Here is a 19,161-nt window from a genome sequence, read left to right on the forward strand (position 1 = left end):
ACGGGGGGCTCTGATAATGTCATCATGGCAGCCAAGACTGATTGGGTCCTATCTCAACATATGACCTCACATGACCCCTGTTATTGGAGTTGGGTGGCAGAACATGTGCCAGATCAGAATGATCCTAATGTTTGGCCAGGATGTCACTAACCACTACAGTATTTTTATTGTTATCAGTGATGTGTTTACATGTGCTCTGTGTGTCTGTCTCTGTGTGTCTGTCTGGATATAATTCAAATCGTTCCCTGTGGGTTATGCACCTGTCATTTTATTAGTGAATGAGTAGCATGATTACATACCATATTATCTGTTTAGTTTCTATATTTAGAACACAGTCCAAGGGTTTCACTGTTCTCATATCAACTCCAGCTGACAGACATACAGATGTACTGTTGGCAGTGTAGTTGTTACGTTATGGTGTGTTGAATATCAACACAGCTTCTGTGTTTCTTTTAACATACAGTTTATCTGTCTGTGGCCTACCTCTCACCCCTTTGTCCTCTTTCCCTCCTCTCTCTCCATCTCTCTCCATTCTGTCGCCCTCCTGTTCTCTGTTCTCTCCATCTGTCCATCCTCTCTCTCCATCTCTCCATCCTCTCTCTCCATCTCTCCATCCTCTCTCTCATCTCTCCATCCTCTCTCTCCATCTCTCCATCCTCTCTCTCCATCTCTCCATCCTCTCTCCATTCTGTCGCCCTCCGTCCTTTCTGTTCTCTCCATCTCTCCATCCCAGGGAGTTTCTGAGCTACGTCCAGCGCTACAAGTTGTTCTTCGCGGTGCTGCCGGAGATGCTGTGTGAAGGAGAGACAGTGGTGGAGGACTTCACCTGCTGGAGCGGAGATGGCGTGGTGGAGAGGTAAGACTGGAGAAGAAGGAGAGAGGGATGGGGGGATGAGGTGAAAGAGAGAGGGAGGGTAGAGTAGTCAAGATGCTGTGTGAGGAAGAGATTGTGGTGGAGGACTTTTCCTGCTGGTGTGGAGACAACGTCGTGGAGAGGTAAGACTGGATTGAGGGAGAGAAGGGAGGGGAAGCGATGGGGGGATGAGGGAGAGAAGGGAGGGATGGGGGATGGGGGAGAGAAGGGAGGGGATGGGATGGGATGGGGGATGAGGGAGAGAGGGAGGGGATGGGATGAAGGGATGAGGTAGAGATTGGAGGGAATGGTATGGGGGGATGATGGAGAGAAGGGAGGGTATGGTATGAAGGGATGAGGTAGAGAAGGGAGGGGATGGGATGGGGGATGAGGGAGAGAAGGGAGGGGATGGGATGAAGGGATGAGGTAGAGAAGGGAGGGGATGGTATGGGGGGGATGATGGGAGAGAAGGGAGGGGATGGGATGAAGGGATGAGGGAGAGAAGGGAGGGGATGGTATGGGGGGATGAGGGTAGAGAAGGGAGGGGATGGTATGGGGGATGAGGGAGAGAAGGGAGGGGATGGTATGGGGGGGATGATGGAGAGAAGGGAGGGGATGGGATGAAGGGATGAGGGAGAGAAGGGAGGGGATGGTATGGGGGGATGAGGTAGAGAAGGGAGGGGATGGTATGGGGGGATGAGGGAGAGAAGGGAGGGGATGGTATGGGGGGGATGAGGGAGAGAAGGGAGGGGAGGGTATGAAGGGATGAGGGAGAGAAGGGAGGGGAGGGTATGAAGGGATGAGGGAGAGAAGGGAGGGGATGGTATGGGGGGATGAGGGAGAGAAGGGAGGGGATGGTATGGGGGGATGAGGGAGAGAAGGGAGGGGATGGTATGGGGGGATGAGGGAGAGAAGGGAGGGGATGGTATGGGGGGATGAGGGAGAGAAGGGAGGGGATGGTATGGGGGGATGAGGGAGAGAAGGGAGGGGATGGTATGGGGGATGAGGGAGAGAAGGGAGGGGATGGTATGGGGGATGAGGGAGAGAAGGGAGGGGATGGGATGGGGGGATGAGGGAGAGAAGGGAGGGAATGGTATGGGGGGATGAGGGAGAGAAGGGAGGGGAGGGTATGAAGGGATGAGGGAGAGAAGGGAGGGGATGGTATGGGGGGATGAGGGAGAGAAGGGAGGGGATGGTATGGGGGGATGAGGGAGAGAAGGGAGGGGATGGTATGGGGGGATGAGGGAGAGAAGGGAGGGAATGGTATGGGGGATGAGGGAGAGAAGGGAGGGGAATGGTATGAAGGGGATGAGGTAGAGAAGGGAGGGAATGGTATGGGGGGATGAGGGAGAGAAGGGAGGGGATGATATGAAGGGATGAGGGAGAGAAGGGAGGGGATGATATGAAGGGATGAGGGAGAGAAGGGAGGGGATGATATGAGGGGATGAGGGAGAGAAGGGAGGGGATGATATGAAGGGATGAGGGAGAGAAGGCAGGGGATGGGATGAAGGGATGAAGGGATGAGGTAGAGAAGGGAGGGAATGGTATGAAGGGATGAGGTAGAGAGAGAGGAAGTGGAAAAGAGATGACCACTCACAGTTTTGCTGGGTTTCTACTCCATGGCTTTAGAAGCTGATATTCTCTGTCCTACTTATCTACTAGGTCTACTAGGAGAGAGTGAGTGTGTGTGAGAGAGTGTGCGTTTGTGTGTTTGTGTGTGTGGGTGTGAGAGTAAGTGAGTGTGCGTGTGTGTGTGAGAGTGTGGGTGTGTGAGTTTGTGTGTTTGTGTTTGTGTGTGTGAGAGTTAGTGAGTGTGTGTGTGTGTGTGTGTGTGTGTGTGTGTGTGTGTGTGTGTGTGTGTGTGTGTGTGTGTGTGTGTGTGTGTGTGTGTGTGTGTGTGTGTGTGTGTGTGTGTGTGTGTGTAATAAGCCTGTGTGTGGTTTTATGAAGCTGTTGTTAATAAGCGAGGAAATGCGGAGACTCTTCATTCCCCGTTGGATGAAGGATAGCACTGGCTTGTTTTTTGAACGCCCCCTCTCTCTCTCTCTCTCTCTCTCTCTCTCTCTCTCTCTTTTATTTATGAGCTGTTGGTTTGGTGCTGATTTCGGGGCGTGGCTCTGGATCCTCCTCACTGTATGTGTGTGTGTGTTTGTGTGGGTCTGTGTGTGTGTTCAGGCACCACAGAGTTTAGGCAGGTCACAGAGTAATTCTGATCTGTAACTTATTCCCTCTCTGGAAGGGCTTCATAAGCTCTTCTAGAATGTTCTCTTCCCTCAGCAATTATGACAACACTGGGGCCTTCGGTGGCCCCTGCCTGGCTCCAGTTACCATAGCTACCCCAAATCTTGGCAGGACACGGTTTATTTTGACTGTTAGAAGAGTGAAGAAAGAAATAAAAGATGGAGAGAAATCTTCAATTCCCAACAGAGTAATTGTTAAAGTAATTGCAAGCAATTGTTTGTCAGATATTCTGGCCATCGTTCATCAACCTGGATTATGCTATACATTACATTGAGGTTTACATGTGTAATATACTGTACATGTCAGACACATGACAAGACGCCTATGACCAGTGACCTCATTTCTATCCGGCACTGGGCAAATTTCAGGTCTGCTGAACACAAAGGTTGACATTGTGAAAATGATGTGCAACTTCAAGCGTGTGTTTACTGTGAACACTGAGGCTGAACCCACTTTAAGTTACAGTTTCAGACAGTGGTCAAGTAGGCTAGCGTGGCTATTTGATCATAACGTATGGCTACCAGAGTGGCCTACCATCAAAAACATTAGAGAAAATGTATCTCATAAAACGTTAACATGGAAATGTGTGGTGTTGAATGTAGGCCTACATTCCATGAGACTTTTGAGAGAAAAACCATGCAGGGCTTGACATTAACCTGTTTATCCACTTGTCCTTCAGACAAGGAGGTGACTGAACATGTTGTGTTGTTTGATGCAAGAAACAACTTTACAAAATAAAATGCAGCATTATTCCATTATTACAGAGAATCAGACCCTCTGCCTATTGGTGATGTAGCTTCTTCAACCTGTTTTAAAATACAATACACAAAAAACTGTTAACCGACTTGCTTTTCAAAGATGTCTAGAAATGTACATGTTTTGTGCTCTTGTAAGAAGCAACCACTCCCCCGCTGCTGACTACAAATGATCTATAACTGGGCTAATAACTCACTAACTAGTAAATTATATTAACAAATGTGCCCACGTCGCTACATGCAGCTCTCGCTTTCAAAACAAGCGCATCTACTTAGACCCGCTCATGCTGTAAACACAGTCCAGTTCAATGTTAATGGCACAAATCCATATATGCCAATGGTCTATTTGCATATTGGCCTACTGCAGCTCTGATTGGTTATGCCATACCAGGCAGTGTAGAGTATGGGCTGAGTCGTGCGTCATTGCGTCAAAGCAATAGAATTGTACTTTGATGCGTTCTGCCTACAACAAAATCTCTTGCATTGTTAGTTTTGCATACTAAGTCTTGCAGAGTTCATTTTCTTTTGGTATGTTGCACTAAAAGTGGCTAATATTGCGTTGATTCGATCACAATTCCCACAGTAAAAGGAAACATTGATAGTGTTAACTAACGGGGAAAACTCTAGAAAGTTGAGTGAATTTCAATCTCCTGCTTCTCTGTGCAGGCTGATATTTCCTGCCGGAGCTGCACACCCGACACAGTTTAGGGAACATTGCCTATGACACGTGCCCAGTATACGGCTGTCATGGGGGCAAAAAAAACACGCAATTGAGAGGGATAGTTGGCCCTGTCGTCCATACCCCACGGGGGTCCTAACTGGCCTACTGGGAATGTGGGAGTTGAGGGCACAGTGCCTCTGATGGAGAGAACTCTTCTCTCTTTACTCTTCTCTGCAACTGACAGAGAGAGAGAGAGAGAGAGAGAGAGAGAGAGGGAGAGGGAGAGAGAGAGAGAGAGAGAGAGAGAGAGAGAGAGAGAGAGAGAGAGAGAGAGGAGTTCCCTCCATCAGAGGCACTGTGCCCTCAACTCCCACATTCCCAGTAGGCCAGTTAGGACCCCCGTGGGGTATGGACGACAGGTCCAAACTTAAACAAGAGGAGGAGAGAAGGAGAAGAGAGGGGTAGAGAGGAGGGGTAGAGAGGGGTAGAGAGGAGGAGAAGAGGGGTAGAGAGGAGGAGAAGAGGGGTAGAGAGGAGAAGAAGAGAGGGGTAGAGAGGAGGAGAAGAGATGGGTAGAGAGAAGGAGAAGAGAGGGTTAGAGAAGAGGAGAAGAGAGGGGTAGAGAGGAGGGGTAGAGAGGGGTAGAGAGGAGGAGAAGAGGGGTAGAGAGGAGAAGAAGAGAGGGGTAGAGAGGAGGAGAAGAGATGGGTAGAGAGAAGGAGAAGAGATGGGTAGAGAGGAGGAGAAGAGAGGGTTAGAGAAGAGGAGAAGAGAGGGGTAGAGAGGAGGGGTAGAGAGGAGAAGAAGAGAGGGGTAGAGAGGAGCAGAAGAGAGGGGTAGAGAGGAGGAGAAGAGAGGGTTAGAGAAGAGGAGAAGAGAGGGGTAGAGAGGAGAAGAGAGGGGCAGAGAGGGGTAGAGAGGAGGGGTAGAGAGGGGTAGAGAGGAGGAGAAGAGAGGGGTAGAGAGGAGGGGTAGAGAGGAGAAGAAGAGAGGGATAGAGAAGAGGAGAAGAGAGGGGTAGAGCGGAGGGGTAGAGAGGAAAAGAAGAGAGGGGTAGAGAGGAGGAGAAGAAGAGAGGGGTAGAGAGGAGGAGAAGAGAGGGGTAGAGAGGAGGAGAAGAGAGGGGCAGAGAGGGGTAGAGAGGAGGAGAAGAGAGGGTTAGAGAAGAGGAGAAGAGAGGGGTAGAGAGGAGGGATAGAGAGGAAAAGAAGAGAGGGGTAGAGAGGAGGAGAAGAGAGGGGTAGAGAGGAGGAGAAAAGAGGGGTAGAGAGGAGAAGAAAAGAGGGGTAGAGAGGAGAAGAAAAGAGGGGTAGAGAGGAGAAGAAGAGGCCAGTGGCGCTCTTCAGTAGTGTGTGTGTGTGTGTGAGAAAGAGAGTAACAGAGTAACAGAGAGAAACAGAAAGAGAGTCTTTGTGAGATTACAGACTTATCCATTGGTTCAGTGAGCCACTATATTCATTGTGAAATGAAGAGTGCACTGTTATCCAACCACTGCACAGTCAGGAACGTGTGTGTGTGTGTGTGTGTGTGTGTGTGTGTGTGTGTGTGTGTGTGTGTGTGTGTGTGTGTGTGTGTGTGTGTGTGTGTGTGTGTGTGTGTGTGTGTGTGTGTGTGGGTCCATTTACAAGTGTGTGTGTGTGTGTGTGTGTGTGTGTGTGTGTGTGTGTGTGTGTGTGTGTGTGTGAGAGAGAGAGAGAGGGGACAGGGCATAAAGGGGGTTGCCCCGGGCAGCACTGTGCCCCCCTCTCTCTCCTGTGGCCCTGGTTGGGGTCGCTGTATGGAGGTAGGTGTGGGCAGGGGGGCCTTGGCAGGATAAAGGCCCATTGTGGGGAGAGAGGAGTGGGGCACAGCACAGCCGTGGGGACCCCCAAAGCCTGGAGGGTAGAAACAAAGACCCTCCTATGAGGTTGTATGGGAAAGACTGGAGCCCTGAGAGGAGAGGAGAGGAGAGGAATAGAGGAGGGGAGAAGAGGAGACCATAGTTGAGAAAAGAGGAGAGGAGGGTGTTACATGTATGAATGTTACGGTGTCCCACTAGTATAATTGTTGGTATGTGGGGTTACAGTGAAAAGGAGAGGAAAACAGAGGCTCTGTGGGTATGCTGGACCGCACTTCCCAGAAAGCAGCTGGAAAATAACACACACGGTCTCATATCACTCAATTTTCTCCTTATGTTACATAACAGCTGGACTACCTACTCATTCACATACAGTATCTAAACACACCTGCACATACACACGCACGCAGAAATACACACTACTACTGTAAACACACGTGTGTGTGCACACAAACACACACACACAGCAGGAACACTTCAAAGCACATGAAAGGTATTGGGGATAGCCAAGCAGCCAAGTAGCCAAGAAACCAAGTAGACAAGTTGCCAAGTAGACAAGAAGCCAAGTAGGTAAATAGTCAAGTAGCCAAGAAACCAAGTAGCCAAGCGGTCAAAATGTTGATTGGATAGCTTGTTATGGGAAGATATTGGAGATTTGTACACCTACACTACATTGTCTCTGCACCACATGCATGTCTGGCGTGTGTGTGCATGTGTGTGTACCTGCATGGGTGGTGTGTGTTTGTGTGTGTCGGAAACAGTATGGACAGCTAGAGGTGAGGTGTGATATCTTACAGCTGATTGTTGAGCCATGCATTCCTCTATGGATGACAACAATATAGGTCTGTAGTGCTCCTGAGTGCCTCACATGACAATCCGTTTGTTTATCGTTCTGACATCTGGAATACATTGCGGGGAGAGGCAAGCAGGGGAGGGCTGCACTCTGTACTGGGCAAAGGCCTACCCCTATTCCTCTAATTCACGCTATCACTCTCTTGCTCTCTCTCTCTCTCTCTTTCTCTGACACCAGCACTGCTTCAAAAGAAAGAATTCCAATAAACAAAATCATGAACCAATCAAAGGACTCATATTTACAACATTGGAAAAACGAAACAAAATCCCAAAGCCGACTAAATTGCTATCTGACCCTAAACAGAGAATATGAATTGGCTGATTATCTCTACTCTGTCAGAGATACGAAGCAGAGACAGATCCTTACCAAGTAAAGGCTGAGTGACCACCGATTGGCAATAGAAACCGTCCGACATAAAAAGACATGGCTACCCAAAGAGGAGCGTGTATGTGGTCACTGCACGACAGGGGAGGTAGAGACAGAGATGCACTTTCTCCTTTACTGTGATAAATATTCCTCACTAAGAGATTCAATATTCACAGAAATGACTACAATTATTCCACATTTGAACTTATTAAACCCAGAAGAAAAACTAAAAATACTCATAGGCGAAGGAGCAATGGCTCCTCTTGCAGCCAAATATGTATTTGTCTATCATAGCCTGAGGGACACTGAATAATAACATCTGCATAGTAAGCAGTAACTTACTTAGTATTACTATTATTGTTATTACTCTTATTGTTATTACTATAATTGTTATTACTATTATTGTTATTACTATTATTGTTAATTCTATTATTATTGTTGTTTATCATTCCAAATAGTAGTGGTATGGGTGGTAATGGTAATGATAGCAGTTTAGTGATGGTGATGGTAGTAGTAGTAGTAATGATGATGGTAGCTGTAGTACTGATGTAATGGTGAAGATGACCGTTATTTAGTTATAAGTTAGTTATAGTTTAGTTTTCCATGTTTAGCTTTTCATATTTATTACATTTCTACTATATTGTTGTTATTTTTGTATTTCATTTTGTATTATTATTTACTACCATTTTATATTATTGTTTGTTATTGTTTATAATTTTATTACAATGTATATTCTATACATTGTTGTTTCGGCAATATTGACAATGTTTTTCATGCCAATAAAGCAGCTTGAATTTGAATTTGAATTTGAGAGACAGGGTGATAGAAAGAGAGAGAGAGAGAGAGAGAGAGAGAGAGACAGGGTGATAGAGAGAGAGAGAGAGAGAGAGAGAGAGAGAGAGAGAGAGAGAGTGATAGAGAGAGAGAGAGAGAGGGAGGGTGATAGAGAGAGAGAGAGAGAGACAGGGGGATAGAGAGAGAGAGAGAGAGAGAGAGAGAGAGAGAGAGAGAGAGAGAGAGAGAGAGAGAGAGGGTGATAGAGAGTGATAGAGAGAGAGAGATGGAGGGTGATAGAGAGATAGAGAGAGAGGGAGGGTGATAGAGAGAGAGGGTGATAGAGAGAGAGAGAGACAGGGGGATAGAGAGAGACAGAGAGAGAGAGAGAGAGAGAGAGAGAGAGAGAGAGAGAGAGAGATAAAGGGTGATAGAGAGAGAGAGAGAGAGAGAGAGAGAGAGAGAGATAGAGGGTGATAGAGAGAGAGAGATAGAGGGTGATAGAGAGAGAGAGATAGAGGGTGATAGAGAGAGAGAGAGGGAGGGTGATAGAGAGAGAGGGTGATAGAGAGAGAGAGAGACAGGGGGATAGAGACAGGGTGATAGAGAGAGACAGAGAGAGAGAGACAGGGTGATAGAGAGAGAGAGAGAGAGAGACAGGGTGATAGAGAGAGAGAGAGAGTGATAGAGAGAGAGGGTGATAGAGAGAGAGGGAGGGTGATAGAGAGAGAGAGGGTGATAGAGAGAGAGAGAGAGAGAGAGACATGGGATAGAGAGAGAGCGAGAGAGACAGGGTGATAGAGAGAGAGAGAGAGAGAGAGAGGGTGATAGAGAGAGAGAGAGAGCGAGAGAGAGAGACAGGGGGATAGAGAGAGAGCGAGAGAGAGAGACAGGGTGATAGAGAGAGAGAGACAGGGTGATAGAGAGAGACAGTGGGGGAGGTTGTTTTGACAACTCAGGGATTGACAGTGAGATATATCAGGGGGGACCTCACCAGAGTGTGAGTGGCTGAGGCTTGCATCGTGGCAGTGGAGTTCTCTACATACCAGTACTCACCAGAAACCTGTTCTGAGACCAGCTGCCATGTCTGTCTGTCCACACAGAGACACAGTCTGCCTGTCTGCAGTGTGTGATTTTTGGGGCTGCCTCATAGTGAAGTCTCTCCTCCCCCTTCGTCTTTTTCCTCCACCTCTCACCTCCTCTCTCCTCCCCCTGCTTTTACCACCCCCCTCTCCCTCCCTCTCCCCATGTGTGGTTGTGTTATCTCACTACCTTAAGATGAATGCACTGTCAGTCGCTCTGGATAAGAGAGTCTGCTAAATGACTAATGTACATGTAAATGTAGTATCTTGTCCACAGCTGGATCAGTAGTAAGGAGAGTAATACTCATGGTAATCATTACGTTAGGACACCAGTCAATCAGTAGAGAGCTCCACAAACATCCCTGTCTCAGACAAAAGTCTAGGACATACACTCCCACCACACCCCTCCAACACTCCACACTTCCTAGTTCTCACCCTTCCTAACCTCGCCCCTCACCCCTCACCTTTCACCCTTGTGGCACCCCTCATCCCAACCTTATCAACCTCGCACTAACTTAACAACACTTCCCTCTCTCCTCTCCCTCTCCTTCCATCCCTCTCTCCTCTCCTTCCATCCCTCTCTCCTCTCCTTCCATCCCTCTCTCCTCTCCCTCTCCTTCCATCCCTCTCTCCTCTCCTTCCATCCCTCTCTCCTCTCCTTCCATCCCTCTCTCCTCTCCCTCTCCTTCCATCCCTCTCTCCTCTCCTTCCATCCCTCTCTCCTCTCCCTCTCCTTCCATCCCTCTCTCCTCTCCTTCCATCCCTCTCTCCTCTCCCTCTCCTTCCATCCCTCTCTCCTCTCCTTCCATCCCTCTCTCCTCTCCCTCTCCTTCCATCCCTCTCTCCTCTCCTTCCATCCCTCTCTCCTCTCCCTCTCCTTCCATCTCTCTCTCCTCTCCTTCCATCCCTCTCTCCTCTCCCTCTCCCTCTCCTTCCATCCCTCTCTCCTCTCCTTCCATCCCTCTCTCCTCTCCCTCTCCTTCCATCCCTCTCTCCTCTCCTTCCATCCCTCTCTCCTCTCCCTCTCCTTCCATCCCTCTCTCCTCTCCTTCCATTCCTCTCTCCTCTCCTTCCATCCCTCTCTCCTCTCCTTCCATCCCTCTCGCCTCTACCTCTCCTTCCTTCCATCTCTCTCTCCTCTCCTTCCATCCCTCTCTCCTCTCCCTCTCCTTCCATCCCTCTCTCCTCTCCTTCCATCCCTCTCTCCTCTCCCTCTCCTTCCATCCCTCTCTCCTCTCCTTCCTTCCATCCCTCTCTCCTCTCCCTCTCCTTCCATCCCTCTCTCCTCTCCAGTTATCATAAGAGTCAATGGCCCATCCCTTTCCCCATACACTGCTCACTGACAACACTCTCTCTGTGTGTGTGCGCAGGTGTATCAGGTCAGCAGAGTGCACTGTCGTGGCTGTGGGCGAAAGTGAGTGAATGTATGCACAGAGTGTGTATGTGTGTGTGTGTGTGTGTGTTTATACACAGTACATGCACATGTGTGTATGGGGAGGTTTATGTGTTAGTAATTGTGTCAGTGTGCATGTGTTATTTTGGTTTTGCGTACAGTTTTGGTGTTTTGTTTGTGGGTTTCCATAGTGTTTATGTGTGTTTGTCAGTCTGCAAGTTTGACTATGTTCAGTATGTGTGTATTGACTACATTCATCTGTGTGAGCTTGTTCACTCTTGCTAATACATTTACAAACGTTATATTTAAATCCAAATGGTTCTCTAGCAAATTAGTAAGAATGTCTCACCCCATGTTCAAGAAAGGCCCTTTTCCCTTTATTCAGATTACAACCTCTCACTTTTGGTTATTTGAAAATGAAATAATCTCCAAAATTTGGCTATTTTTAAAACAAGCCATAGAAAGTTGGTTGCAATTTCAGTTTAATCCACCAGAAAAGACAGAACAAATAATACAACAAATATTGTGTGTCACGCCTGCTCCTTCTCTTCCCCTCTGGTGATCGAGGGCGCCAGGCTGCCCTGCATTACACATTACTGCCACCGTCATTACGCATACCTGCCTTCCCTCGTCACGCGCATCAGCGCCAGGACTCAATCACCTGTTTATTACCTCCCTTATATGTGTCAGTACCCCAGCTCTGTTCCCCGCTGCTGCATTGATTGTCGTCTGTCTTTGTGTTTCCCAGTTCTGACGCTGTTCCTGTCCTGTTGCATGTTCGTTCCATATTAAATGTCAACTCCCTGTACCTGCTTCTCTTCTGCAGCGTCGTTCCTTACAATTGTGGTTAAACTCAAATATACTAATTGATTTAAAAAAAAGGTAAAATCTTTGTCAATTATATCATAAATAGGACTGGTGGAGTTATGTCACACATGCAGCTAACAAATATATATGGAAATGTCTGCTCTACCCAAAATTACAACCAACTAATTGCAGCATTACCGCAAAAATGTAAGAGGCAAGTGGAACGGGGAGAAAGTAAGAACTTGACTGTCGGCCCTGCATTAATGACCAAAACTGGTTAAAGAAAATTTTGATAAATAAAAAAGTATACCAGTTTCATTTAAGGACCAAAACATTGACAGCTGTGCCATATAGATTGCAAAATAGTTGGGAAGAGATTTTCGATGTACCGATTCCATGGCACATGGTTTATGAACTGGTACGCAAAACAACGCCGCATTCAAACTTTGAATTTTTAAATTTAAATTATTAAACAAAATTATTGCAACCAATAACATATTTCTTTATATATATATATATATATATATATATATATATATGAGTTTGTTCGTTCCTGGTAATAAATGTACAAAAGTTATATTTAAATCCGAACTGGTTATCTACAACCTTCCGAGCTCTGCAGATTTTGCTGTGTCCGTAAAATGTATATCGTATGTATAAGCTGGAAGTAGAAGCGGGAGGGGTGGTAGGGTTGGTGGAAAATAACAAAGGAAAATATATTTTAATAAGATATGGAGATTCACTCAAGCTCTGTCAGGTTGGATGGGGAGCGTCACTGCACAGCTATTTTCAGGTCTCTCCAGAGATGTTCAATCGTGATCAACTCCGGGCTCTGGCTGGGCCACTCAAGGACATTCAGAGACTTGTCCCAAAGCCACTCCTGCGTTGTCTTGGCTGTGTGCTTAGGGTCGTTGTCCTGTTGGAAGGTGAACCTTAGCCCCAGTCTGAGGTCCTGAGCACTCTGGAGCAGGTTTTCATCAAGGATCTCTCTGTACTTTGCTCCGATCATATTTCCCTCTAGCCTGACTAGTCTCCCAGTTCTTGCCGCTGAAAAACAACCCCACAGCATGATGCTGCAACCACCATGCTTCACCATAGGGATGGTGCCAGGTTTCCTCCAGACATGACGCTTGGCATTCAGGCCAAAGAGTTCAATCTTGGTTCCATCAGACCAGAGAATCTTGTTTTGAGAGTCTTTAGGTGCCTTTTGGCAATCTCCAAGTGGGCTGTCATGTGGCTTTTACTGAGGAGTGGCTTTCGTCTGGTCACTCTACCATAAAGGCCTGATTGGTGGAGTGCTGCAGAGATGGTTGTCCTTCTGGATGGTCCTCCCATCTCCCAGAGGAAATCTATAGCTTTGTCAGAGTGACCATTGGGTTCTTGGTCACCTCCCTGACCAAGGCCCTTCTCCCCCGATTGCTCAGTTTGGCCGAGCTGCCAGCTCCAGGAAGAGTCTTGGTGGTTCCAAACTTCTTCCATTTAAGAATGATGGAGGCCACTGTGTTCTTGGGGACCGTCGATGCTGTAGACATTTTTTGGTACCCTTTCCCAGATCTATGCCTCGACAGAATCCTGTCTCGGAGCTTTACTGACAATTCCTTCGACCTCATGGCTTGGTTTTTCCACTAACATGCACTGGCAACTGTGGGACCTTATATAGGCAGGTGTGTGCCTTTACAAATCATGTCCAATCAATTGAATTTACCACAGGTGGACTCTAATCAAGTTGTAGAAACATCAAGGATGATCAATGGAAACATGATGCACCTGAGCTCAACTTTGAGTCTCATAGCAAAGGGTCTGAAAACGTATGTAAATTATCTATTTATGTTTTTTATTTTTAATAAATTTGCCCCAAAAGTGTTTTGCTTTGTTATTATGGGGTGTTGTCTGTAGATTTCTGAGGATTTCTTTTTTTAATCCATTTTAAAATAAGGCTGTAACGTAACAAACTGTGGAAACAGTCAAAGGTTTGGACACACTTACTCAATTACCACGGTTTTTCTTTATTTTTACTTTTTTCTACATTGTAGAATAATAGTGAAGACATCAAAACTATGAAATGACACATGGAATCACATAGTAACCAAAAAATATATTTTACATTTGAGATTCTTCAAAGTAGACACCCTTTGCCTTGATGACAGCTTTGCACACTTTTGGCATTCTCTCAACCAGCTTTTTGAGGTAGTCACCTGGAATGCATTTCAATTAACAGGTGTCTTGTTAAAAGTTAATTTGTCTAATTTCTTTCCTTCTTAATGCGTTTGAGCCAATCAGTTGTGTTGTAACAAGGTAGTGTTTTATTTGATTGTTGTTTCCTTAGGTTACCACTGGAGGGGATCCTTACCCTGTTTTCTAGTTTCCACGTTACCCTGATTATTTCTTATTGGATTCAACTGTGTTTAATTACCTTCTCTGTTCACCTGGTTGCCTTGTTATTTAGGTTCCTCAGTTGGCCTGTATCCTTGCTTAGGTCTCACATTTTATTTAGTGTGCTCTTGTGCAGTTGCCTTGTTTCTGTTTAGACTCTAAGTAAAAGTTCTGGATTTACCCTTACTTCTGCTTCCTGTGTTTCTCTGCGCCTGGGTTCGAGTTCGTACTAGAATTATTGTAACAGGTAGGGGTGTTATACAGAAGATTGCCCTATTTGGTGAAAGACCAAGTCCATATTATGGCAAGCACAGCTCAAATTAGCAAAGAGAAACGACAGTCCATCATTACTTTAAGATATGAAAGACATCTCAACAGCAACTGTTCAGAGGAGACTGCATGAATCAGGCCTTCATGGTCGAATTGCTGCAAAGAAACCACTACTAAAGGACACCAATAAGAAGAAGAGACTTGCTTGGGCCAAGAAACATGAGCAATGGACATTCGAATGGTGGAAATCTGTCCTTTGGTCTGATGAGTCCAAATTTGAAATATTTGGTTCCAACCACTGTCTTTGTGAGATGCAAAGTAGGTGAATGGATGATCTCCGCAGGTGTGGTTACAACTGTGAAGCATGGAGGAGGAGGTGTGATGGTGTGGGGGTGCTACGCTGGTGACACTATTAGTGATTTATTTAGAATTCGAGGCACACTCAACTAACATGGCTACCACAGAATTCTGCAGCGATACGCCATCCCATCTGGTTTGCGCTTAGTGGGACTATCATTTGTTTTTCAACAGGACAATGACCCAACACACCTCCAGGCTGTGTAAGGGCTATTTGACCAAGAAGGAAAGTGGAGTGCTGCATCGGATGACCTGGCCTTCACAATCACCCGACCTCAATCCATTATTCTCATTTACCCCTTTAGATTTGTGTGGATTTGGTAGTTGTTGGGGAATTGTTAGATTACTTGTTAGATATTACTGCACTGTCGGAACTAGAAGCACAATCATTTTGCTACACTTGCATTAACATCTGCTAACCATGTGTATGTGATCAATAAAATTTGATTTGATCTGAATTGAGATGGTTTGGGATAAGTTGGACCGCAGAGTGAAGGAAAAGCAGCCAACAAGTGCTAAGCATATGTGGGAACTCCTTCAGGACTGTCGGAAAATAATTCCAGGTGAAGCTGGTTGAGAGAATGCCAAGAGTGTGCAAAGCTGTCATCAAGGCAAAGGGTGGCTACTTTAAAGAATCTCAAATAAAAAATATAAAATATACACTTTTTTGGTTACTACATGATTCCATATGTGTTATTTCATACTTTAGATATCTTCACTATTATTCTACAATGTAGAAAATAGTAAAAATAAAGACAAACCCTTGAATGAGTAGGTGTGTCCAAACTTTTGACTGGTAATGTATATATACAGTATTTACAAAAACATATATGGGGGATTGGAAATTATGTAGACAATTACATTAATGGAAGAAGCTACAATCTAAAGTATCTACAATAGTTAAGCTGATCAACCCCCCCAAAAATACAAAATAAAATAAAAAAATATTCAGCAAGCTTGTATAATGTCATGACTTGTATCTCCCTATATATAACTTGTATTGAGAATGGTTTTGCATTCCTTTGAGCAGTATGCAAAGAAAGTTGGATGTGCTCAGGAAATGCAGTAAACGGTATTTAATGGACCATAAGTTATATATTACTAGAATGGTTTACATTGGACTGACATGCATTGACAATGTTTCACAATGTTCTTATTGACAAGGCTTAAAACTAGTGAGGAGTGGAGAGAGGGCGGGAAGGAATAACAGAGGGAGGGAGTGAGAGATGGATGGAGGGGTAAAGAGAGGAACAGGGAGGGAAGGATAGAGGGGGGAAAAGATGGAGGGATGGGTAGAAAATAGATGAAGGGAGAGAGATGTAAGGAAGGAGAAAAAGGGAGGGAGGAATGAGAGTGATGTATGGATGGAGGGAGAGGGGAGTTTGTAACAGTAGCTATACTGGAGGGCTGGCTGTGTCTTTGTGTCTTTGTGGTTTAATTTCCTCTATGAAGTTGTTTGAAAAGCCTCTCTTTGAGACCGCCGACTCCAAGCTGCCAGCATGCCCGGGGTGCCAGCCAATACCATTGTGTGTGTGTGTGTGTGTGTGTGTGTGTGTGTGTGTGTGTGTGTGTGTGTGTGTGTGTGTGTGTGTACATGCGTGTGCGAGTCTGTGTGTGTGCATGGCATACACACAAAGTGATTGTGTGTGTGCATGCGTGCACACGTGATGTGTGTTTGACCGTGTTTGTGTGTGTGTGTGTGTGTGTCTGTGTATATGTGTGTGTGCACGCATTTCACTCTTTGTGCTATCATCTTTGACTCCCGATACACATTTTGGCTACTGGAGACTGGAGTGGGGACAAACCCCCAAATATGGCCCTTTAATAATGAATCTGAATGTGAATATGATGGGACACGAAAGGACAGAAGGAAACAAAAAACTACACCATCATATGCTGTGTTAAAACACACACAAATGCGCACGCATGCAAATCAAATAAATTGTATTGGTCGTGTACAAATATTTTGCAGATGTTATCTCAGGTGTAGTGAAATGCTGGTGTTTCTAGCTACAACAATGCAGTACTACCTAACAATACACTCAAATCCCCAACATGTAAAGAAATATTAGAATGGGCAATGTAAGACTACCGGGTGGTAGTTGGCTAGTAACAGTGACTAAAGTTAAGGAGCGGCTGGCTAGTGGTAACTATTTAACAGTCTGATGACCTGGAGATAGAAGCTGTTTTTCAGTGTCTTTGTCCCATATTTGATGCACCTGTACTGTCTCCGCCTTCTATATGGTAGCGGGTGAACAGGCCATGGCTCGGGTGGCTGTTCACTGTTCCTAGCTCCTAAACACACACACACACACACACACACACACACACACACACACACACACACACACACACACACACACACACACACACACACACACACACACACACACACACACACAAAGATGATAGTCTGCACAGATGAAAGCCCCTTAGCTTTGGATCAGTTTTATCTTCTATCAAAACAATATATTGGAACTGAAGATGCTCCAGTGGAATGAAGCACTGGTTGTTATACTTTACAGTCCAGAGTGTTTGATCTCAATCTAGTGTGTGTGTGTGTGTGTGCGTGTGCGTGTGCGTGCGTGTGTGAGTGCGTGTGTGTGTGTGTGTGGTTCACTAGCAAAGACAATGAAACAGGGATTTTAATGATTTACTGCTGAAGCCATAGGTGGTTTTGTGGGTGGGGGACAGACCTGGGTCAAATATATGTTAAATACTTTCAAATACTTGAGCTAATGCGCTTGATTTAGTTTGCCCGGTACAATGGAACCACAGGAATGTCCCCAAAGTGCAAATTCCAAGCTAAATCAAGCGCATCTCAGAGACAAGTATTGTATTTATTACGTGGGTTATTTGACCAAGGTCTTGTGGGGTATATCATTCTTTGACATGACCCATTATACATTCACGATTACACATCATCGGGTTAGGGCCAGGATTGTTTCTGGGTCAGAGCTCCCTATGTCTCATCACGATTTAGAAACCAATGATGAGACTCACTGGTCTAGGTCCAGGGTTAGGGAGGCTGATCTGTTCAAACAGGCCCAGTCAGGGCAGCCTAACCCTGTGGTGAGAGGATTGGAACTGGGTCTAGAACTGGGCTTGAGCGCATCTTTTCCATAGAACCAAATACATGACTCACAATACATGATGAAATCACTTTTTTATGACTATTTTATTTGTCTCTTCTCTTCATTGGTTGGACATTGGGGCTTCTCTTCTCTTCATTGGTTAGACATTGGGGCTTCTCTTCTCTTCATTGGTAAGACACTGGGGCTTCTCTTCTCTTCATTGGTTAGACATTGGGGCTTCTCTTCATTGGTTTGACATTGGGGCTTCTCTTCTCTTCATTGGTTTGACATTGGGGCTTCTCTTCTCTTCATTGGTTTGACATTGGGGCTTCTCTTCTCTTCATTGGTTTGAAATTGGGGCTTCTCTTCTCTTCATTGGTTTGACATTGGGGCTTCTCTTCTCTTCATTGGTTAGACATTGAGGCTTCTCTTCTCTTCATTGGTTAGACGTTGGGGCTTCTCTTCTCTTCATTGGTTCGACACTGGGGCTTCTCTTCTCTTCATTGGTTAGACACTGGGGCTTCTCTTCTCTTCATTGGTTAGACACTAGGGCTTCTCTTCATTGGTTAGACATTGGGGCTTCTCTTCTCTTCATTGGTTAAACATTGGGGCTTCTCTTTTCTTCATTGTTTAGACATTGGGGCTTCTCTTCTCTTCATTGGTTAGACATTGGGGCTTCTCTTCTCTTCATTGGTAAGACACTGGGGCTTCTCTTCTCTTCATTGGTAAGACATTGGGGCTTCTCTTCATTGGTTTGACATTGGGGCTTCTCTTCTCTTCATTGGTTAGACATTGGGGCTTCTCTTTTCTTCATTGGTTTGATATTGGGGCTTCTCTTCTCTTCATTGGTTAGACACTGGGGCTTCTCTTCTCTTCATTGGTTAGACATTGGGGCTTCTCTTCTCTTCATTGGTTAGACACTGTGGCTTCTCGTCTCTTCATTGGTTAGACATTGGGGCTTCTCGTCTCTTCATTAGTTAGACATTGGGGCTTCTCTTTTCTTCATTGGTTTGACATTGGGGCTTCTCTTCTCTTCATTGGTTAGACACTGGGGCTTCTCTTCTCTTCATTGGTTACACACTGGGGCTTCTCTTCTCTTCATTGGTTAGACATTTGGGCTTCTCGTCTCTTCATTGGTTAGACACTGGGGCTTCTCTTCATTGGTTTGACATTGGGGCTTCTCTTCTCTTCATTGGTTTGACATTGGGCCTTCTCTTCTCTACATTGGTTTGACATTGGGGCTTCTCTTCTCTTCATTGGTTTGACATTGGGGCTTCTCTTCATTGGTTTGACATTGGGGCTTCTCTTCTCTTCATTGGTTTGACATTGGGCCTTCTCTTCTCTACATTGGTTTGACATTGGGGCTTCTCTTCTCTTCATTGGTTTGACATTGGGGCTTCTCTTCTCTTCATTGGTTTGACATTGGGGCTTCTCTTCTCTTCATTGGTTAGACATTGAGGCTTCT

The 19,161-nt window shown here is 45.7% G+C and overlaps 1 protein-coding gene across 3 annotated transcripts in view; it reads left to right on the forward strand.

Moving 5' to 3' along the window:
- LOC106599532 (glypican-5) overlaps positions 1-19,161 on the forward strand; it is a 258,504-nt gene that overhangs the window by 118,297 nt on the left and 121,046 nt on the right. For all 3 annotated transcript variants that reach the window (XM_014190814.2, XM_014190815.2, XM_014190816.2), the window contains one exon: positions 734-856. In XM_014190814.2, the coding sequence (XP_014046289.2) occupies positions 734-856 (123 nt within the window). The remainder of the gene's footprint in view (positions 1-733; positions 857-19,161) is intronic.

Source organism: Salmo salar, chromosome ssa03 (assembly GCF_905237065.1).
Source record: "Salmo salar chromosome ssa03, Ssal_v3.1, whole genome shotgun sequence".
NCBI lineage: Eukaryota > Metazoa > Chordata > Actinopteri > Salmoniformes > Salmonidae > Salmo > Salmo salar.